The sequence below is a fragment of the Cervus elaphus genome, chromosome 15, assembly GCF_910594005.1.
Source record: "Cervus elaphus chromosome 15, mCerEla1.1, whole genome shotgun sequence".
NCBI lineage: Eukaryota > Metazoa > Chordata > Mammalia > Artiodactyla > Cervidae > Cervus > Cervus elaphus.
The window spans coordinates 56,211,793-56,235,961 of record NC_057829.1 but is presented as its reverse complement, the minus strand read 5'-3'; the positions used below and the strand labels follow the sequence as shown (position 1 = coordinate 56,235,961).

The 24,169-nt window shown below is 37.9% G+C and overlaps 1 protein-coding gene across 7 annotated transcripts in view; it reads right to left on the bottom strand.

Annotated features, from left to right (window-relative positions):
- The window catches only part of PCGF5 (polycomb group ring finger 5), a 118,735-nt gene that overhangs the window by 10,124 nt on the left and 84,442 nt on the right, over positions 1 to 24,169 (bottom strand). For 5 of the 7 annotated variants that reach the window (XM_043925250.1, XM_043925253.1, XM_043925251.1 and 2 more), the window contains 7 exons: positions 22,686 to 22,782; positions 18,452 to 18,507; positions 18,279 to 18,338; positions 15,350 to 15,498; positions 10,448 to 10,546; positions 7,695 to 7,784; positions 604 to 663 (listed from right to left, as the gene is read on the bottom strand). In XM_043925250.1, the coding sequence (XP_043781185.1) occupies positions 604 to 663; positions 7,695 to 7,784; positions 10,448 to 10,546; positions 15,350 to 15,498; positions 18,279 to 18,338; positions 18,452 to 18,507; positions 22,686 to 22,782 (611 nt within the window). The remainder of the gene's footprint in view (positions 1 to 603; positions 664 to 7,694; positions 7,785 to 10,447; positions 10,547 to 15,349; positions 15,499 to 18,278; positions 18,339 to 18,451; positions 18,508 to 22,685; positions 22,783 to 24,169) is intronic. The other 2 variants (XM_043925254.1, XM_043925255.1) reach the window with 2 other exon arrangements.

Genomic DNA, 24,169 nt, shown 5'->3' with positions numbered 1-24,169 from the left:
CTTCATCTCTTCTGTTTTCCAAATTTTTAAGATGCAGTTTTATTAGATAAACTTTCCTCAGAGGTATGTTCACTTTCTCAGTGCATTACTAAATCTGCTCACTATCATTCTGTGCTAAGAGGTAACTCAAGTACAGTCCTTAGGGCAGGTCCAGTAAGCAAGCTCACAACTACATTTAGCTATTGCTGTTATTTAGCCTTTCCTAATCTGGCATTTTTTTCTTTCACTTGTGGGGGAATAAACAATGAAAAAAAACAAAAAAACCACACACAAATAAGTGTTAAGTACAGAGCAGAGATTCAATATGGAGCAGAGATTTCTTGCAGGCTGAAGCTGGTAGTTATTAAAACTGCAGGATGCATAAATAATGGCTTTAACATTTATAACTTAATTTTTAGTTTGGTAAAATTAGATAATTCAAGAGAACTAAAATAAGTGGAAACTTTGGGGACCTAAGTTGAAAAGATGAAGCTTTGTAGCTCACATAGGTCTGAGTTCCGCCAAGTGACGTGTCTTGGGACCTTGCATTTGGGGTGGAAGTGGTCACCTTTGCGGCGGGCAGGCGTCATTAGGGTCATATGTACAGTCGTGAGTGCCTCTTACCTGATACAAAGGGCCATCCTGAGGGCAGACGTGCGAAGCTGAGCAGTTCAGACACCGAAACTGCGGAGGAGATGAACTCATCAGATAAGAGGCATCCACAACTGGATACATATTTAAAATATTTTCATGTCAAACATGAGGCAACATGATTAATTTTAAGTAAACACTTTCCAAAATATGGCAGTTGTTTTTGGAAAAAGACTAATAACTTAAGTGACTGGTAAATTTTAACGTGAAATAATTTTAGTCTCTAAATATGAATTTTGTTAACATTCTGCAAATATTTACCAAAATGGTTACCTATCTTATCCATCTCTTCTTCAAATACTAAATTCATGAGAAAACCCTTGCCTTCTCAATCCAGGAGAGGCGCCTTCTCTCTTCCATCTTTTCCAGTGATTAATCTCTCCTAGATCTCTTCTTCAACCATTGTTTGAGAGTCTCAGAGCTCTGCAAGGGGGCAGGGAGCTTGTCTCAGCCTGTAGGGGACCCATTTTCTGCTTAAGATGAGGTCCTTTATGTTCCTCACATTAGACTCTTGGTCTCCGTAACTGTTTTAATAGCCTTTGACTGTGAGAGCCCTGAGTCCGATCTTATTCATATTTGCAATCTTAATAGCTAAGGGGCAGAACTGGCACACAGCAGCCACTCAGAAAAAGGGTCATGAGTGAACCAATGAATGAACATGTTTTTAAACTAGTGAATAGATTCAATTCTAAATCCACTGTCTTTTAACAGTTTGTGTGTGTGTGTTAGTCACTCAGTTGCGTCCGACTCTTTGCGACCCCATGGACTGTAGCTCATCAGGCTCCTCTGTCCATGGGATTTTCCAGGCAAGGATACTGGAGAGTGGGTTGCCATTTCCTCCTCCAGGGGATCTTCCTGACCCAGGGATTGAACCTGGGTCTCCTGCAATGCAGGCAGATGCTTTAACCATCTGAGCAACTAGCCATTCATATTTAAAAAGTCATTGCCAAATCTTGATTTTTCAATATTATGTTGAACACTTATTAAGCATAAATATTTGAACTATAATGGAACTATGAAATATAAAAACATACACTTTAACATTTTACATATATGAATTCAACATTGCATGACTCTTCAAAATGAAAACATAGATAGCAATATTTCCTCTAGAAGTTAGTCTCTGAATTTCTGGACAGGGTTCATCAACACTGTTAAGAGATGCCCTGCACTGCTCTCATTGACAACCTTCCTCCCCTCCTCTGGCCCATCGGGCTTTGCCTAACTATGCAACCAAGTCCCAGACAGCATTTAACAAGGAAGGAGTTGGGTGGAAAGGGGTAAGATTCACTAAGTGGTATTTTTTTCTTATTAATCTATTTGATATCAGTTAAGCTAGATGTTTGTTTTTCCTAAAATTGCTTGGTAATGCAAAGAAAGCACAGCAAGACAAACATGGTGGAATAACTTTAGGTAGGGACTGGCAGGGGTTGCTGGAAGCCATAAAAGCAACCAGGATTATCTGGGAATGGGGGAGTCCTGAGAGTAGGTACTCAACCTACCCAAGGAAAGGGAAGCAGGAAGAACATGAGTTCACGGGGAAAGCTGAGGCTGAAGAGACAGTACGAGTAAGCTCGCAGGCATGAGACCAAGTGTAGGAGTATAGAATTATAATAATAATGAAAGCAAACATATGTAAGTTATTAATAACACATTTATTATGTCAGGCACCCTGCTAAGTACCTTATTAAATAATATTTCATTAGTTCTTACTAAAATTTTTTTAAGATCGGTATTATTACTGCAAGTTTGAGGATCAAAAAACCGAGGCAAACTATGCAGCACAATACAACTGGGAGGAAATAATTGCAACAATCATAACGAAGATGAATATCCAGACACATAAGGAACTCCCAGAAGTCAGTAAGAAACACAAAAACTTCATAAGGGAAAAAAAAAGCGGCAATGGATTTGGAAAGAAACTTTACACAAGAAACACAAAAGTGAAAATATGCAGTGCTGGTGAGGGTGTCAGAAAATGGGCACTCACACATTATTGGTATTATTATAAACTGTGAAAACCTTTTTAGAGAACAATTTATCAGTATCTATCAAAATTTAAAACATGCACATTCTGCTGTAAATCCACACCTGGAATTTAGCCAATGAATATGCTTCCACATGTGCAAAAAGATGTATGTACTGGAAAAGAGCATGTCTGTAATGTTAATTTGAAAAATGTCCACCAAATGAGTACTAATCAAATTATGCTATAGCTGTACAAATGGAATACTAACAATTTGTTACAAAGAATTAGTTTAAAATTTACTGATTCTCCACAAGGCATATCAACACATGAGAAAAATAAGTTGCAAAACAATATATATGATCCCATTTTATGTTCTAAAAAATGTGATGAAAACACTGCATGGATATTTTAAGCAGAATACATGTATTAGTATAGACGTGGAAACCACAGAGTAAACCAATGGTCATACATCATGTCTCCTAAAATCTTATTACTCAAGTGTTAGTTGCTCTCAGTTGTGTCTGACTCTGTGTGACGCTATGGACTGTAGCCCACCAGGCTCCTCTGTCCATGGTATTTTCCAGGCAAGAATACTGGAGTGGGTAGCCAGTCCCTTCTCCAGGGGATCTTCTGAACCTGGATCTCCCACATCGCAGGTAGATTTTTTTACTGTCTGAGCCACCAGGAAGTCCAAAAGATGTGTCAGAAATGGGACACACTTCTCAAAGGATGGTCCAAAGATGAGATGCACAGGCATCCCCTGGGAGCTTTCAGAAATGCAGAATTTTTGTCTTCACTCTAGAACTACTGAATCAGAATCTGTATTTTACCAAGATCCCCAGGTGTTTTGTGATTTGCACACAAGTTTGAGAAGCAACAGTTTTTAAAAAAGGTCCATTTTCTCCCACTAATAAGCAAAAGAGGAACACTGATCTTGAGGCACAAATATTGTTATGAACTGAAAAATTTCTAGGACTTAGCTAAGTCTGACCAGATAGGCAATTCCTAAAGATAAAAGTCTTTCAAAAATGCAACATGATGAAGACAAGGATCCAGAAAGAGCAGAGAGGACAGTAAACAGGCTGAGCCTGAAGTGGACCAGCCCCAGGATAAAGGTGGGGAGTGGCCCAGATGCTGAGTGGTACAGACAGAGATGTCCTGCTCTTGAGGAGTGGAGGCAAATCGACTGCCAGAGATTCTCCCAGGAGTCTAGCAAGAGGACATGAGGAAGAGGTGATGTGAATATGGGGTCACCTTGCCAAAGGCCCAGAAGGTCAGAGGCGGTGTCCAAAGTGAAACAGGAAGAAAACCACAGACTTTGCTCAGACAGGAGGGGAGTGTAGAGCTTTAGAGAGCACCCCACAGCACCAAACTGAACAAGACCGCAAACGCCAGCCCAGCCAGCCTGGAAGTTTAATGCTCTGCCAGTCAATCGCGTTCTCAAGCTCACCTAGATACATGGGGAAGATGAGCCAATACAACTAAGAAAATAATGATAAAGAGCTTTGACCTAACAAATACTGATAGACATCATACAGTAACAGAGAAGGCCCAACTAGTTTCCTTATAAGTTAACTGGAACTTTATTTAAATATATCCCAAAGAAAATGGACAGCTGAAGAGTTTTAGGTAGAGATGTCATGTGGTCAGATTTTTAGAAAAGCTATAATATGAAATGCTGGTGTAGGATAAGTCCTGCTCAGAAGGACAAAACAATGTCCAAAAACAAAAATGGATATCACATCTGCATGTGTACACATATGTCTAGATACATATGCAAAGACAATGGTGACATCTCGAAACAGTGAGGCGCAAATTGTGAATCATTCAATAAATTGTATTTCTGCCAAAAAAATTTCTTAGAATAAATCGAGAGTCTTAGCCTCACTGTAGGTTTGTGTGTAAATGGACAAATCCTGGGTAGATTAAAATGTTTAATAGAAAGAAGTACAAGAAGTGAAAGAACCATAAATTGGTCATTAGTTTAGGAAATAACACCAATCCCAGCCCAAGATAGAGCCAGTTAGCAATGCCAGAAGGTAGAGTAATTCGAGCTTTTCAGACAATCTTGGTGTCTTGCTGGCAGTTAAGGGCAGAGATGGGAAGCGACATGACTGCAATAAATATGCTGGAAGGGGCTTAATCAAGAAAAAATTGTTTTATTGCTAATTTGTACCTTCACCCCAACTGTCAGAATTTATTAATTATAATACCTCGTAATTAATTGGAACATGAGCAAAATTTAAAAACGAACAGAAAACGAATGGGAAACAGAACAAAATGACCTTTAGGCTGCATCGGCATAACTATTACCTTATAAAAGGCTTTCATTCAGTTTACTCTTCAAACAAACACTGAGTGTCTGTACGAGGCACCGCTTTAGGTGCTGGAGACTCAGAGTGAACAAATCATCACCCTGCCCTCAGACTACAGCTGACGTGGGAACAAACAAGAAACATACTAAGAGGCATGCTATGGAAAACTGGAGGCAAAGAAGGGATTAAGTGTCAGACTGGGACTGCTGAAAAGGTGATGCAGAAGCACAGTTCTCTGAGTGAAGGGGTGAAGGGAACAAGGGAGGCAGACACATGGGGACGCAAGGGCAAGCCTGGCACACTAGAGGAAACAGAACACCGAGGCCACTGGGGCCAGAGGGCAGGAGCAAAGGGCGAGATGAAGACAGGAAAACCTGGGTGGGGCCCGCCCTCTACAGGTCCTGGCAAGGGCTTCAGCTTGTATCTAAATGCCATTAGATGCTCCTGGAGAATTTAGAGCACGGAAACATGTTCTAATTTGCTGCTTGCTAGGTGAAGAAGGAGAAGGCAATGGCACCCCACTCCAGTACTCTTGCCTGGAAAAATCCCGTGGACGGAGGAGCCTGCTAGGCTGCAGTCCATGGGGTCGCTGAGAGTCAGACACGACTGAGCGACTTCCCTTTCACTTTTCACTTTCCTGCATTGGAGAAGGCAATGGCAGCCCACTCCCGTGTTCTTGCCTGGAGAATCCCAGGGACGGGGGAGCCTGGTGGGCTACCGTCTGTGGGGTCGCACAGAGTCGGACACTTCTGCAGTGACTCAGCAGCAGGTGAAGATGGGAGGAGGCACGGGTGGTAGCCAGAGGAGGCCTGGAGCCAAGGTAAGAGACTTCTGCAGAAACTCTGGAGGAGAGTGGTGGTGGCCTGGGCCAGAATGAGGACCTGATAAGATGCACCTGGGTTTTGATTATTGTATTTTGATGGCAGAGTTCAAAGAATTTGCTAAGGACGGAGAAACTAATCAGGACAGACTTCAGGGATTTTGATCTGAAAAACCAGAAAAATGAAAATCTTGCAGCTGCTGAGACTGTGAAGCTGAGGGAGAAATGGGTTTAGAGGAGAACAAACAAAAAACAGTTGTCATGTTAAAAAAAAAAACGGGCTACTTACTGCTGCGCCAAATGTCAAGGGTGGTTTTTATTTCTATTTGTTGATTTAGTTTTTAACCTGAATAAAAATCTTAAGATGCTAAAACCATTTTTTGGAAGAAATTTTTAATAAAATATGCCTTACACAAGCAGGGGGTTTAAACTATTCAGAAATGTGTAATCAGAAGCATACTTGTAGTAAAGACTGAATACACTTTATTAATGACAACTTCTGTGAACTAGCTCTTTTGAGCTCTGCCATTAGGATAACTGGCAGTGTGGGTGACCTTCGGGAAGGGACCTCGAGAAGGACAAGTGAGTGCCAGAAGAGGCCCTGCCATGGATGACTAGTCACATCTCTCTAACCTGAAGGCAAACCTATTTATAACGATGGTTTCAAGCACTAACACATACTGAAGTGTCCCATGATCAAAGAGAGCTAAAATTATACCAATATGGTATTACTATTATGTGTAGTATGACAATATTTAGGCCCCAGGAGGGCTGGTCAAGAGAGAATTGACTACCCTTGCAATCTACACTGGGTCCCTGGAAGATTTTGGTTAGAAAGAATTAATGAGGGTGATATATATATATATACACACACACAACCATTTAAAAATATATAAAATGTCATAGAAAGGCAAGCATTAATTTACCAAATACAAAGACAATTAGGAAAAAAATAAAAAGGAGCCCTAGAGAGGTTTCATGAGTTCCTCAAGGCACACAACCAGTTGGTGGCAGGACTAGAATATAATTTATTCCTCCTGGTCATGAGAACTTAGCCTCACAAGGCAGGCATCATTATCCCCGTGGGATACAAACTGAAAAAAGTTCTACGTAAGAAGTTACATGTTTCATTTATTATTGTGTCATATCAAGACAGTTCTTCTGGGGAAAAAACAGTTCCACAAATGTTTACATTCAATATAGGTATATTTTTGAACCACTGTAATTGTGTGAGGCTACAGTTCTTAATTTTGTGTTTTTATAATTACTACTGTATTTCTTACTGCTACAAATTAGCCTTGCAATCCCTACCCCTTCAGATTTCCCTAGTATCGACGTTACATATAACTCAGGTAAGATACACTGGAACGTTCAAATTAACCCCAATCAAAGATACAGTTCAAAATACCAACTCCTTTGGGGTTTTAAAATAAATGTTCTTAGGTTTCTTTTAATCATTTCTCTCATATTTCCTGGGGCCTCAGGCACAATAATCTAAATCTGGTAACAGAAACCTCTGCAAACTCACTTACCCTTCGGTCCAATCTTATATTTTCAATGTAAAGGAGGTACCTGAAAAAAAGAGTATCTAGATTCTACCCTACCTGTCCTCTCTAGCACAAACAAAAATATCTTAACCGTTAAACATACTAGTCAGGGCAGAACTTAGAAGTCTCCATATTTTATTGGGGTTTAAAAAAATTTAAGTACGATCTCGTCAACTCTAAGTAGAGTTCTGAACATACTCAGATCAGTGTTTTAAACTCACCTTAAACATAACAAAACCACATTTAACACAGACCTTGGTCTTATACTTGGGATCAGCTATCATGCAGTCACTGAGGAACCAGTTTCCTCTCTTTCCCTCATTTTTTTTTTTAAAGTGTCTCAGTAACTGTTAAATTTCATTAACATAATGATAAACTAATTACACACATAGGTAAATATAAAAGCGATTTACGTTTTCGCCTCTTAGTCGCCATCGTGTCATGTAGATGAACTCCATAGTGTGATCCTTCCCCATAATTTCACCATTGCACAGCACATCCAACTTTAAAAAGAACAGTTACAGATCCATTAACATAAGTAACTCTCAATTCATAAGAGTTTTACACATTTTTTTCAAAGTTCAAATAAGGTTCAAATAGTTATATCAAAATAGAAGTAGTATCCATTATTTGAAAAGAACACGGGATCTTTCTATTAAAAGCACTGGCTTACCTCGTAGGTATTAACAATTCATACATAAGTAACATGAACCACTGTCTGTCTTGTCCCACACACCTCTACCTCAAGTTCAGCACATAATTTGGAAATGCAGTGTGAAGCTCCTTAGTCACTGTGCAGTCTCTGAGGTTTCAGACATGTTTCTGTGATTGCCTCTTACTGAATGAGAACAAGCTGGAAACCTCACGGTTCCTCCTGTCACATTTACCTTATGAATTCATCTCTCATTTGAAGGAGCCGCTTTCATTAGTTTGCATCTGCAGAGGGTAAACGAATGGCTGTGGATATGTGATCTGGGGGGCCTTCCAGGTGTTCAAGTTGACAGAACAGTAGGGACCAGACCACAGGCCTGAATCTCCCAGGGCTCTCCCTTTCTGCTTTGCTTGGTTTGTGACTTGTATAATATTGGGTTGGCTAAAAAAGTTCATTCAGGTTTTTCCGTAACATCTTACAGAAAAACCCAAAGGAACTTTTTAAGGGTTTTAAATAATTCTTATGTGGCTAGACAGAGAACAGAGTTTTTGAACTTTATGTATAAAATGAGTGTAATTCCAATTGTACTAGATAGATGCTAAATTATATTGATTTTTTGATGACTTAATAGTGACATAAATGGACCCGCATAATGTTTTCCAGAAACTACTTTATTTTTACAAGAACAAAGCAGATAATGCTGGGAGGGATTGGGGGCAGGAGGAGAAGGGGATGACAGAGGATAAGGTGGCTGGATGGCATCACCGACTCGATGGACATGAGTTTGAGTAAACTCTGGGAGTTGGTGATGGACAGGGAGGTCTGGTGTGCTGTGATTCATGGGGTCACAGAGTCGGACACGACTGAGCGACTGAACTGAACTGAAAGAGAATTCCACTTTCTTTATCTTGACTGTAAAATGCATAAGCAAAGAGGTAAAGGGGTTTACTTAGGATGCAATTACAATCAGGTACACTGTTCCTATTATTGTCATTTAAAAACCAAACAAACCATCCTGCCCGAATAACCAATGCTGTTATAGAAGCTGCAGCTGTTAGGTATTTCATAAAATTACTGGCCTACTTACTTGTAGGGCAGCAAAATAAGGGGCGGGGGGGGGGGGAAGAGTAAATATTAGTAAAATCATACAGAAAGTTCTTAGCATTGGGATAGAAAAAAAGCTGTCTGTGGAGTCAGTCTCTTCTCCTTCTATCCTTTCCTATAAAGAAATGTAGTAATAATGGCCAGCAACAGGACTGCAGGAGAGCAACAATTCTCTCAGTTCTAATAACTTCCTGAAAGTTAGAAAATAACTCAGTGAGTCACACCTGAAAGTAAGGAAATAAAACTGCAAGTGGTATTTTACAAGAAGAGAATAAAGAGCAAAACCAAATTATAAAGTTTCATTTTCTATTTCACTGTGGTTATAAGTCGTTTTTATCTTTTACTTTTTATCAAGTACATATGGGTTTGATTAATGTTCACAACTTTTTCCCCAATGTAAAAGCTGCTGTCTCTGGAAATTTTTTTTATATTTGTAGGGCCAAACATATAAGAATTAATCCTTAATCCATAAATTAGTCATTTGTAAGACATTTTAAAAATAAGTTCAGGTTCAGAGGTTTCCTCAAAATACAGACTTAAGATTTAAACACAGGCATTGCCAGGTATTATTTTATTTCTGCTATGATTGTTCATGTGAATACTATTGTATATAAGACTGAAAAAACTATGTTGCCTTTGATGCCTTTGTTTATATAGGAATCTAGCCTTGGTCTTAAAGGTTTTTTAGGTGCTACTAGTGGAACTCGGAAGGGAGGAAGAGGAAATTAATACAAGTTGTAAGACTGCCATTTGCGTGCGTGAGAAATGGTAGCCACGTTCCCTCATTATGTTCCAGCCATAGCCCTAGGATGATAAACATTCTTGAAACACTGCACACATTACAAGCTGTGCTGTGTTCACAACCTCAAGGCAACTCACCTCTCCTGTAAAGAAACTAGCATGCTACATTTATGTAGACACAGTATGCTGGTGTTACCTAGGGCTAAACAATATCACTTTTGCATACTGCAGAACTAAATGAATATCAATTACAAAATCCCTTTTCATAAAACAACAATGTTTTACATTCTGAAAAAAAAAGTCTACAAAGAATGTTAAAATGGATTGAAAAGGTCTCAGACTGAAAAAAAGAACATACCATAAAGCATGCAGGCATAAAAAAAAAAGTATCCATTTTAGCTGGGATATTTATTTCAAGAATACTTGATGGTAAATATCTCCTCTAATTATAAAATGTTAAATTTATAAGTATCATGTTTTAGTCAGGACATTAAATTCAAAAATACAGATTACACAAATAGAATATTACATCCCCAAATTAAATTTTTAACATGAAAATAACCAAAGTTTCCACAAAATTAAATGTATTCTTAATTTTTACTTTCTTTTGTTAGAATTCTCCTTCAGATTAGAATTATCAAAATAATCAAGTTTAGATTATTAACTTACCTCATAAGAACTTGGAAGTTTTAGTTTTAAACTTAGAAATTTTTTAATAGTTCCCACAGTTACACGTGTAGAACACCGAATGAATTTCTTCATTAAACCCTAAAGGAAATAATGATTATTAAGGAAAATATTTTACTATGCCTTGGTTTTCTCATTTCCTTAGCAGTACTAATCCACTCATTAAGCTTAAACATCAATAAAATATAAGAACCAATCTAGAACGACCATCACAAATGAGGCTGTAGACATGATAAACATGAACCAATTTGTGAAAGAAAATTATATCCCCAAATCTTGAGTTATCAATATTAAAACAAAAACAAAACCCAGCAATTGAATCATTTAAAGATATAAATTGTTACTTCTATTTGTGCTAGGAAATTAGGTCAACAATTTGGAAACGTTCCTTATTTCACAAAGTCAGAAAGTGGAACTATCCAGTCAAAATATATTCCTAGCAAAATATATTTCTAAGCAAAGACCAACAGAAACTAATCTATTTACAAATAACACCTGATCAATTCAGATGGTAAAGTATCCATTAAGAAGAAAACAGAAGTTAAAGTCACATCTAAATTAAAAGGCACTTGACCCATCTTGAATGAGAAGACTGACGTTCTAGACAGCGTGAAAACCAAAGTGCCAGACAACACACATGGACATCCTGTTGTCTGCTCACATCATCTCAGCCTCATCAAGGTTTCTAAACAGTTCTGAACAGCTTATGCAGACTTGTCAGCATGTTTCATAGGTCCTAATTAAGTCAGAGAATAATGTGAGGGTACTAGAAGACCCTTTAAGTGTATTTTCATCTGCAGGGAAGTCTAATGATAAAAGAACCTGTAGAAATGACCTGGTGTCACCACTCATAATCTTTTCAAAATTTCTAGTAAGTATAGCGATCTCAGAAGAGTAAAGGTTTTAAAACTAGGCAAAAGCTTGTTTTTGGAATTTTTAATCCAATAAGGTCTGACATCAATTGCTAACAAAATTCAGCTTGGATTATTTAATATTTGATGTGTAAGTACTTTGGAAATAAAAATATAATTATGCATTCTCTCCATAGAAATGTTATACTTATATCAGATTTACTCCTTTCCTATATATGGGCTATACTTTGTGTCCATTTTATCTCACAATTTTTTGTTGAAAACTGAACATTTTACTGTGGTAACACTGGAAATCAAATTCCTGCCTGCTCCTCAGGGAATCCTCTTGTGGCTTTTCCTTGTTTCTCATTATCTAATGACTTTTTAAAATTAATTCTGCAAAGTCTGTATTCTTTACAGCATGTATGTGGCCACTGAAGTTTCTACCTATTGGTCAGCTAACAACTGAACAGAGATTTCCTTGGAACCAGTCAGTTTCCCAGTCTTTGCTGAAGAAGTCTGTATGAGTTTTGGAGCCCACCTCTAACACTTAACCACGCTGTTGACAACTCTACCCTGGTCTTCACTTCTGGCTTGTGCAGAACCTCGATGTCAGCCGAGGGTGAGAGTTTAGGGCCTATTAATGTCTTTTCTCAGCATCTACACAATCCTGTGTATATATGTGTCCTTCTAGATTCCTATGAGTATTTTTGAGCTTCTCAAAGCTGCTATGTATTTCGATATCTGTAGACGTCTCATTCTCTAGTTTTTCCTTTTGAGCTTTCTGGTTAAGTCTACTTTTTGCCCCAAATGTTATTCATGCTTCAAGCAGTCATGCAGTTACAACAACATTTATTTGTATTTAGTTCCCTCCTCCTGCTCCTCCCTAGTCCATGGAGAAGGTTTTATCCACTAGGCAAGCTTCAAGTCAGGTCTAATATAGACAACCTTTTAAGTACAGTATTGTAGGATCCAGCAGACAAATTATAATTATTTGGCAATTAGGCTTTGAAAGAGATCTACCTCCCTTCTGTCCTTTTGGTGCTTGAGAAGCTGCAGTAGGATAGTGGGCTATGATTTTTACAAGGCTGTTTCAGAGCTGAGAGTAGAGGATGGGACTAAGGCAAGTTAAAATTATTCTTACCAAGAGTCAGCATTTTTTCTTGCTCCATGGGTTTCTGCAAGGGTTTTAGCCTTTGGTTAACTATCAGATTTCTGAAAAAGTCGATTATGAAAACTTTTGCCAGCTTTTTCACTGATTTTATGCAGGAGCAAATTTTTGGAGCTCCTTATTCTAATAGTTTCACTGCGTTTTTGCTCCTGACTTCGACGTTTGAACTGCAGTAGGTATACCATATAAACAACACATTAACTACTCTACCACATTTGAGAATCTCATCCTACTACAGAGGAATGAGATGGTTGAGAAGGCTATGAAGGAACCTAGGAATAATTTTTATGCCTTTATGTAATATGTAATCCAGTCTCAAGGATAAGACACATACCAAAAAAGATAAAAGACAGTATTAGTACCTGGTACCTTTAGAACACAAATACTGATTTAATAAATAGCAAAGTAAGCCCTAATTGAGGAATAAATACAAGTCAATTTCAGGAGGGATTCACCAAGGTGGGAGAGGAAAAAAAATCACAAAATATAGAAGTCTCTTGAATCTTGACAGAAATATTGGACAGTGGTGAGAAGAAGGAATAACATGCCAAATGGAAGGATTGTTCAAAGTCTTAGGGGTTTTAAATATTCTTAATATAAACCTTTATATATTCTGGATGCAAATTCTTTGTCAGATACATGGGTGCTAAAATTTATGTTGGTGCTCACAGATAAATGACAATAATCATATTTTGATGATTCACTGCCAGGAATTATGGAAAATAAACTTACAAACATAGGGGTTTTAATGAAAGACCTTGAATGCTAACACAAGGAGTCAAGACTTGATTCTAGAAGGTGGTGAACTATGGCCATGGCCCTCAAGCCAAATTCAGCTGTCCATCTATTCTCATAAGGGACGTTTAACTGGAACACAGGCAGGGCAGTTTGCTCACTATCATCTATGGCTGCTTTAGTGCTAAAATAAGTCAGTTGGGTAGTTATATGCAACAAAGCCCGTATAGCCCACAGAACCTAAAATACTTACTACTTGACCCTAATAGTGGCTATAACTGCTTGTACACACTCAGGCTGCAGCCTCAGCCCTGGATAATAAAAGAAATCAAGAATACAGGAAACACTTCAGACTACTTTAAAAAAATCTAAATATAATGTGAGCAGCCCTTAGTAGACTGAGGGAAATTTTGCAGAACTTATGACTGGTTGAAGGGAGAGGAGGTCAAAAATGTCTTAAGAATTTGAATTTCTATGATTGGTTAAAAGATGGTAGTGATAAGGGAAACTGCATGTTTGGAATAAAGTTAGGTGAAAATACAGTATAGTGAATTTGTCTTTAAATAGGTGAAGTTTTATGTATTAGTGAAACTCCTAGTTAGGATACTAAAAGTAGTTAGAGATATAATACTTCAACTTGGGAGTGATGACAGGTGTGGAAAGGGGGATTTAAAAATTTCTTTGCATAGTTGGAAGTCACAAAAAATAGAAGTGACCTCCTAGGATGACTACAGAGAAAGAATAACTTAGTTGGGGGCTAGATATTAGCCTATACTCACATATATCAAGCAGAAGACAGGAAGAAGTCAAGTCAGTAGAGACAGTATAGGAGTGGCCAGAGAGAAAAGGTGAGAATCAGGAAAGCAGAGTACAAGTCAGATAAGCTGTGAAAGTTGTTTTAAGAATGAAGGCACAAGAATGAAGAAAAGTCTATAAAGGAAAGAGTGAAAAGGTAAAAGCTCAATTGGAATGGTGAGGTGTCAAAGATGCCAAACAGTATCAAGGCAGGGGGTAGTTAATTTTTCAGATGAATCTGAAATTCAATTATTTAGAACTTTCATACTAGAAATCCTGCAGAGAAGTAGACTTCTCATTTATTTATGAAGAGATACTCCACTTTCTGACTGACCCAATTTTCACTACACGATAATAACAAAGAAGAACGTCCCCCAAAAAGGATTACAGAAATGACTGAGAATCAGAGAGAAATGTAAGATCATTAAAAATTCTTATGCAAAGAAGGCTGACAAACAGGAAAGGGTGCTGCAGCAGAGCATGAGACGCCAACAGAGAGGCCTTGCAGGACAAACAGGAACGGAGGCCACCTCTCTAACTACTGCTGCACTCTTTTACATGTCTTGTCCAACCAATCTCTCTTAACTAAATCTATTATCTTATTTTATTATAACTGTTTGTATGAGTAAGACCTAACCAAAGATCCCTGAGCGAAAAAACTTACTATTTACATCTTTGCTCATGTCCATATAGTCGATAATATTCACTGAATCACCATGCTAATGCGTATTTCTTTTGGCAAGATGCTGGGAAAACTTAATCAGCATTAAGGAATTCAGCTCACTGGCTTACAGATCACAGAGGAAGTTAAGGAAAAGTTCACAGGTGCTTTATAACATCCATCTAAACCAACTATATTGTTCATAAAATGTATTAGCCATGACGTGGATAGCTTTTTGAGTTGCAAATAAAAATAGAGAAACAAAAGAAAAAACTAGAAGAGGATGAATAAAAGGGTTGAAGATGCTGTGTGTCATGAAATGACCCGAGTCTGAGTTGGTGACCACACTTAAAAAGGGAAAAACAGTGTATGTAGGTGAACTCCCAACAAAGGTATAAAAGGAGATGGAAGGAGAAATAAAGGTGTGATTCTCCACATTGGCCACTAGGTGGTGGCATTGACCCAGGACGGTTCAGTCATGAAGGTTAGAAAACAGGAAGGAGCCTGAAGCAAGCAACTGCTTGGCAACTTGCAGGCAAGGGAGTATCAGAAAGTGATGTTCTATTTGTTTACGTTAATAAAAACTTTGAAAGCAAACATTCTGAGACACTGGGAAAATTTATCAACAAGTTATAAAAGATTATTTAAAAAAACTGTAGTCGTCCACTCACCTTTACTACATTGTCCCCTGATTGTCCATTATTTCGTAAACAATCTAGACATATAGCAATTTGTGGGTCACTTCTGTGATAGTCTTTATCATCTTGATTTTCATCACCTTCTTCATCTACTTTAGGCTTGTCAACTTTTGAAGTATCATCTGTATAATTTAAACAAACGCAAGTTAGATATAACTCAAGGTTGATTTTATAGTTAAGCAACAATACGCTAACCGTGAGAACAAAAATCAAATTTAAAAAACATTTTCTTAACAGTTCTTGATGAAGAATAACCAAAAATTTTAGTACCTTTAAAATGTTCCAACCAACTCAATAATGGAAATATTTTTAAAAAACCATTAAGTGGCTCATTAGCATAGCTTACAAATTCTAGGCTCACTGGGACATCCAAATGAAAGATTTAGGACTAACTATATTTGGTCACAAAATGACTGCCATTAGTGATTAGACCACTTAGAAATTGACAGAATATAAAAATACTTCCACCCTGGAGAAGAAAATAGCAACCCACTCCAGTATTCCTGCCTGTAAATTCCATGGACAGAGGAGCCTGGCGGGCTATATTCCAGGGGGTCACAAAGAGTCAGACACAACTTAGTGACTAAACAACACAACAATATATATTTGATAAATTAATAATTTTGAACATATATTGTTTAAAGAAATGTATAAAATGTTCTTTTAAACTACATCATTTAAAAAGTTCAGTCAACATATGTAAGTAGAATTTCAAGTTTGTATATACATAATAAAGTGTTTTTGATCAAAGAAAAAAACTACTTCCAAATTCTACATTTATTCAAAGTTTAAAACCAAGTAAACCAAATATTTAGTAAAACTAAAATATTTAAGTTCAAAATTTCAAATTATTAGATATTCTTATATAAAATCAGCTAGTGAAATAACAAGTAAAATGAATTAGCTTTTTTAGCATGCATGTAACTAACATATTAAAACACCATCAAAGAAATCTGAGAATATTTCATATTATAATCAAATGTATTTAACCTATGAAATGCCAGCAGGCTACATATAATGCACATATATTTAATGATTCATTTGTTTATTGAGTGCCTTTAACTCTGTTAGACTAAGCCTGAGGGAACAACACTGAAACTAGAGTGTGGTCATCCTCACTCTTATGGTGTCAGGGTATAAAAGGAGGTACAGACGGAGAAGTTAATAAAGACTCTGATGTAAGAGGTAAGACAGGCCAAGTGGGCACATATAACAGAGGTGGAAATAAACCCAAATTCTGTGGTGAAGCAAAGATTCAGGGGAGATTTCCAGATAAAATATAAGCTGAATATATAAACTTGAAAGAATGAGCCAGTCAAGCATTACAGTATAGAAAAGCCCAGGAAAAAAAACCAGACCAGTTAGATTAAAAAAAAAGATGAGTTAGCTCCTCTGTAATGACTGTAGTAAAAAGCATTACAGATGTGTGGTCCAGGGGAGGTGGGAGTTCTCTTCTGCCTTTTTATATGGAAATTACCGAGAAAGGTAATTTGGCCTTCTGTGAACCAAGCTCCAGCTCCAAGAAAAGGTCCAAACCTTTCACCCAAACTAAAGACCAAATATGATAAAACTATTTTAAAAAGACAGAAATATGGGGGAAAAGGAGAGAAACACAACTCGGGCTGCAGTCCTTCACTAGTCAATCTGTAAGACACAGTCATGGACTAACCTGACCACACAGCTTCTGAGGACAAGCCCTGGCTCCTGTTGTCTTGAAAATGTAGTTAAAAACTGGAACATTCAGTCAATTTTACCTATATTTTTTACTATGGCACTACTGTATAAATTGCAGTTTATACCTGGGTAAAATAAGCCTTTAATTAAGTTATTTTTTGCCAGGCTTTGCTTCTTTGCCCATTTCAGTGTTTTAATTATAGATTAAAAATAATCCCTTGCTACCTTACTCCAATCATTCAAAATTATTCTCAAACTTCCCCTGCTATAGGAAGCCAGTCCTGCACAGTTAAGCTGAACTAAAAATAAAAAAAACTCTGATCCCCATTTTTCATATGAAAAGAGAAAGCCACTTCAATGATATGTATGTAATTGACAATCCTATGAATCTTATGGGAAAACTAGGGGTGGAAGACTGAGCTCTATAGAAGAATGAGCCTATAAAAACACATACAGCCTTGAACAATTTCAGTGGTATTCAGGCCATCCTGAAACAAATCTCATGTTAAGTGACCAAAGGACACTTCCTCCTTATAATTTCAGATATGTTGTATTTTCTTTCCTGTGAATTATATACGTACTAAAAGCCTCTTCTCTACCAGTAATGTCTGCCACTTTCCTTAATTATTAAAAATTACTCACTGCTGAATCTCCTGGGACCTAAAAGGCAAATTTGAACACTTAACATAGGTGATGGGGAAAGTTCCCACAAGTACCTAGAAATATTTTTCAAATCTCAGAATATATAAATTTGTATTATTGGAAGTCTACCTATGAAAAGTTAATTCTAGATTATCAGAGCATAGCAAGATCCTCTGATCTGGCTTTCAGCTACATTCAAGTCCCTTCTCCTATTAAATATACAAAATAAAATAAATACAACCATAAACCCCTCACCATTCAGTTGCAGGCTATGGCCATTTCTTCAATTTCCTGTAGCTCTTTAGCTAATACTGCTATAAACAGTGGTCACTTTTCTGTTTTATCTCCTTTTCCTCTTCCCAGTTTCCTCTATTTCCAATTACCTTCAATTGGACTGATCCAGATTTTACATGCATTTACACAAAATCTCATGATTCTATACTAAAAGTTCATAATCAGAGAAAAGTTCATAATATAAAGAGGTACATAATATTGTACAGAAGAAATTTGAGCTTGGAGAGAGAGATTAGCTCACCACAGCTACAAAAAGCTAAGAAATTCCAACAGATAGAAGTAAACAAGTCACCTTGTCCATTTTCTTGAGGCTTATTTTTCTTCCAAAATTCAGATTCACGCTCAAGTTCTTCTAATTTAAAAGAAAAACAGTATAAAAATAATAGAAACAATCACAAAATCTTTAACAGAAATGGTGATCTTACAAAACACAAACAACCTGCAAGAATTCCAAGAGTGACTTACGTTCTCGTAGTCCAGGAACCAACTTAAATATAATTTCCTCTAGTGTGTTATCCAACCTTCCAAAGAGGAAAAAAGAGAATATACTAACAATAAAGACATTAAAATCCAGTACGTAAATTGTTTAAGATTTGCATCTCACATATATTACAAAATATAGAACATATGGTTTTAGCACAAGCACCACACCCAACTACTCTGTAGGTGGAACACATTTATTTCCAGCCTGTCCCAGTGGCAGACAGATTATACAAATGGTCCTGTCTCCAGTTCTCTCTATAATCTACCCACTCTGAACAGGACTGTGATTAAGGGAGGGAGTTTTTTCCTCCACCCTGAGAATATGGGCTAGCCTTGAAACATGCTCAGGCCAAAGAATGTGGCACAAGTGACATGCTGAGCTCTGAGCCCAAGCCTTATGCCTTATGAGGCACATCACGTGCTTTGGTGTACTTTCTTGGAACCCTGCCACCATAAGAACAAGTCTGGAGGATGAGACACCATATCCTGGAGAGCCAAGCTGCCCTGGTAAGGCCGTCTCAGACTAGTTCCTGGGCAGCCCAGCCAACGGGACAGAGCCCAGCCAGGATCCGCAGAGCAGTGACCCACCAGCCTCTGACTGCAGTCACCTAAGTGGGCCCAGCCAAGACTAGCAGGCCCACCTGGATCTGTGAACCACACAGAACTGTGAGGTATCAAAAATGCTTTGTCTCGTTTTCAGCATGAAATTTAGGTATGGTCTATTATACACCATAGCTGATCCAGACACTTTCAATATCTCTATGACAACTCTGGTAGAGAAAGAAAATCTCCATTCCTATGAAAGAAAATCTTCATTCTGTGAAATTGAGACCATTTTCTCCTAGATAAAAAACGTAATATTGGGGACTTCCCTTGTGGTCCAGTGGTCAGGACTCCATCCTTCCACTGCAGGGGGTGCACGTTCAATCCTTGGTTGGGGAAGGAAGATCCCGCATACCAAACATCAGCATGGCCAAAAAAAACCCCAGCACTATCTTGATGCTGTTTTTATTTCCTCTCCCTCCTGGATCTGAGCATAACTCCTCTTTCCATGACTTGCATTTCCTCATCTTGCCGTCCTGCTCCTCCAGCATCCTCGCCTCTCATTTCCTTCCTCCTGCTCGACTGCAGTACTCTTCTCTGACAATAAACATGGACACTTTTCTCACATCTAGAAAACCCCCAAATCCTGGCTTAACCAATCGTCTTCTCAAGCTGTTAGCAGATTCTTAACCTCTTCTTCCAACTGGAAAACTCTGAAAGCATAACCAACATTATTTCTGTCGTGTATTTTTTGTTTCTTTTACTTGACAGACCTTCCCAAATCATCCATAACTTCCATCACTGAATAGATTTTAAAAGAAATTTTATAGTTAAAATTTTAAACTTTTTAACTACTTTTAAAGTCATTTTTCTCCTCATGCTCTGCAGCAGTTTGTCAATGCTGCCTAGCGATGCCTCTTTGAAAACTTCCTTTCTCGATTTTTCTTTTTTCCTATCGACTTTCTTTGTTCCCTAGATATTCTTCTTTTTTCAGCTACTTCTGCCTCTGAGTATTCTTCTTTGCTCTGCTCTCTGTACTCTCTGACCTTTTCTACATACTTCCTTTCCTGAGGATCTCATCCACTTTTGTGACTTCAAAACTAACATACAGGCAGATCACACACACACACCCCCACACCCCCCACCTCTCTCTGTGAAGCTCAAGTTCCATGTTTCTAACAGATGCTGAATATCTCGAGCCCCTCCTTTTGTTCATCTATGTCAAGACTTGGTCTTCTCCTTCAACAGAATACCTCTGAAAACCTGTCTTTCTTTTTTAAAGTTAAATGCAGAAATGATACCATATCACTCCCAAACAGGCTCAAAACGCAAGCATTTTCTTAACCTACCTGTCTCTCTTCTTTACAGGTTTACTCATCAAGCCCCAGATGGCCCCTTCTCAGTATTTCTCCCACCCAGTCTTTCCACACTTCCCATCCTTCTGTTCAATTACCACCCTACTTAGAGGACAGCACAGTGACATTCTGCCAGACCTTGACATGTTCATGATGAATTTTCCTTAAGCACCAATCTGATCATTACTTGCCTGCTCAAGAACTAATTTCTTCCCAACACCTGGCTTAAAGTGCTCTTATAGCTTGAGTCCAACCTACAAACTGTATCTGGTGCTGCTCTCTCTCTCTTCTCCGGCCAACTGGCTTAGTCAGTCATCCCTAAGGGTGCCTTACCTTTTCCAACCTGGTTTTCTCCCTCATGCTCTTCATCCTGGCTCAAATACTCTTTTCCCAGTCCTACTCGCCAGCCAAACCAATGTTACCTTATTCTTCAGGACACACATACTAACTCATTCACAAAGTTTTCCCAGTCTATTTAAAAGGTGCAGTATTTAAAAGAAGTATTATTTCTCTTCTTAATATTTGTTTTATCAGTGTAATACATATATTAACACATAATTTACAAATCAAACCTCCCCCTAACCTTAAATGTTATATTAAAATATCACATTTTCTTGCCCCACCCTTCCTATTCCTGATTCCTACAACCCCAGGTACAACCACTTTCAAATCCAAGCTGTTTCTATTAGTATTTACTTTCATATTTCTATATATATTACAGATAGATAGAGAAAAAACAAAGCCATTCCTTTTTTGCTGTCTAGATTTTTCTCACCTCCTTCTGTGGCAGATAAGGTTTTAGCTCTCCTGATATCATCCCGCCATGCCCCTGTCCTCCCAACATACATTCTCCTAACTCTCCTCTTCCTGGTGGTGTTACTGCCATTTTTGTGTTTAACAGTGAATGTTTACAGGATTATGATTATATAAATATTCACAGTGTACCCTGATTAAAGATATCCCCTTGTTCAACTTTTTTCTTTCCCTAGAGTATAGTAACTATTTACTTTTCTTCAATTTCTACATACCCATTCGCCAATTCTCTAACATGATTTCTTCTTACTATGTACAAACAGAGGCTTCCCTGATAGCTCAGTTGGTAAAGAACCTGCCTGCAATGCAGGAGACCCCAGTTCGATTCCTGGGTCAGGAAGATCCGCTGGAGAACGGATAGGCTCATTTCAGTTCAGTTCAATCACTCAGTCATGTCTGACTCTTTGCAACCCCATGGACTGCAGCACACCAGGCCTCTCTGTCCATCACCAGAGTTTACTCAACTCCGGTGTTTACTTTTGGAGTTTACTCAAACTCATGTCCATTGAGTCCGTGACGCCATCCAACCATCTCATCCTCTGTCGCCCTTCTCCTCCTGCCTTCAATCTTTCCCAGCATCAGGGTCTTTTCAAATGAGTCAGCTCTTCGCATCAGGTGGCAAAAGTATTGGAGTTTCAGCTTCAACATCAGTCCTTTCAATGAACATTCAGGACTGATCTCCTTTAGGATGGACTGCTTGGATTCTACCCATTTCAGTATTCCTGGACTTCCCTTGTGGCTCAGCGGGTAAAGGATCAGCCTGCAACTCGGGAGATCTGGGTTCGATCCCTGGGTTGGAAAGATTCTCTGGAGAACGGAGTGGCTACCCACTCCAGTATTCTGGCCTGGAGAATTCCATGGGCTGTGTAGTCCATGGGGTCACAAAGAGTCAGACAGGACTGAGTGACTTTCACTCACTCACTCGCTCATGTACAAACAGATTAGGATCTTATACAGCACTTCTAACTTTAAAAATATATGACAACATTTCTTTATGTTATTACTATTTATTTGGTATAATGATTATACCATTAAGAAAAGGGTAGTCATTTTAAAAATTCTTTTCAGTTTTACATAAATGTTTGTACACTTTTAGAATATACGATAAATTTTTAAAAATTAAGAGTTCCAAGATTAGTATCCCTATTAGGTCTGCCCTCTTCCCACTACCATGTAGCTCAACAAATATTGTGTAGAATACTATACTATTCTATACTGTGTAGAATAATAAAATACTGAAAATAACTACAACTAAAGTAACCCTGAGATCCTGAGATAAAATTGTAATTTTTAATTTGGAAATATATTTCTTAAATATTTAATATGCACAGCCTTATTTTTCATTTCTTCTTAATAAAATAAATTGAAATAAAATGCTTTAAAATGAAAATCAAAGCCTACATTAACTGAGTCAAGGCGCCAACAAATATTATGATGCATAATAAAAATTATTACGAGCTTATATAATTATTTAAGTTAGAGGAACTAAAAATATATTGACATACCTCAGCATTTCTAATGGGTTTGTCTCATGAACCTGGTTGCCACACCTTGGACAATCATTGCTATCTTCAAAGTGCTGGACAATACAAGTCTTGCAGACTGAGAAGAAACAAGATATTAGATTAAAATGCTTCACTTGAACTTAATATAACTAGACATAGTCCCTAAAAATTATTTACTACACCTAAATATTATTCTTTAATCAAACTTTATAAAACCTTAAAATGATAACACTATTTAAAAAACACCTGAAATAAAGCCTACTGCCACAATTTAAAAATTAACTATTTTGATTATTGTTTTTCTTAAATGTATTCACAAACCAAACAATTTATTCACAGTATGTAAAAGAGTTGATGCATTTACATAAAACAATAGATTTTCTCATTTAAAGAAGTAGAACAAGGAAAGGTAAAGGCTAGTCAATCTGAATTTATTTCTTTTGCTAAAAATTTACTTGAATGCAATATAAATAGTACTTAATAATACTTGAGAGTTCTCAACATGCCTGGATTAGTTTTTATGGGCACGGTGCTCCTGGGACAAACCAGGAGTTTCAACAGAACTTCTGGCCTGTACAGAGTATGATGCGTCTGTGCTCACAGAACCATAATTCCGAGGGCCACGAACTATGGCCAGTGACACCAAGCTGGTACAAACGCACAAGAGGTAAACCAAAAGAACCACTGAGGATTAATTAATTAATTAAGATGTTAAACAAAGCTTATTATAAACAAAGACAATGGAAATATGATTTGTGGCTTTTTGGGCACAAGTCTATAAAGCCAACCTCTCCTCCAAATAATACTGATCTTTCTGGTTATGACTCTCTCCCACCTTTTCCCTAAGCTTCTTATTTACCAACTTTCTTGCCCCAAAACCTCAGACATAAACAGCAGCTGAACTGTAAAAAATTTTCAACCCAATTCCCTATCCCAATGCCCCCTCTTCCATTTTATTACCCTGTGTAATCTGAAATTTTCATCTGTACAGATCAGCTCCCCCTTTTACGACTTCATTACAAACTACTTTCCTCCCCTCTGCAAGCCCTGGACTATCTAAAAGCAGTGAAAGTTTATCTATACGATTGACCTTGAGTAAACACTAGGATTCCTACCACTGAGATTAGGTCTGAAAATTCAAACTGATCACACACACTGGTCAGAGAAACAATGGTTGGGGTAGACTTCTCCTAGGAAACTAATTTTCAAATTATCAGTACATACAGTATTTCCTTTCACTTATTTATTCATTGATTCAACAGCCAGCTTCCCTGGTGGCTGAGAAGGTAGAGTCTGCCTGTAATGCAGGAGACCTGGGTTTGATCCGAGTCAGGAAGATCCCCTGGAGAAGGAAATGGCAACCCACTGCAGTATTCTTGCTGGAAAATGCCATGGACAGAGGAGCCTGGTGGGCTACAGTCCATGGGGTCGCAAAGAGTTGGACACAACTGAGAGACTAACACTTTCACTTTTCACTTGCAACA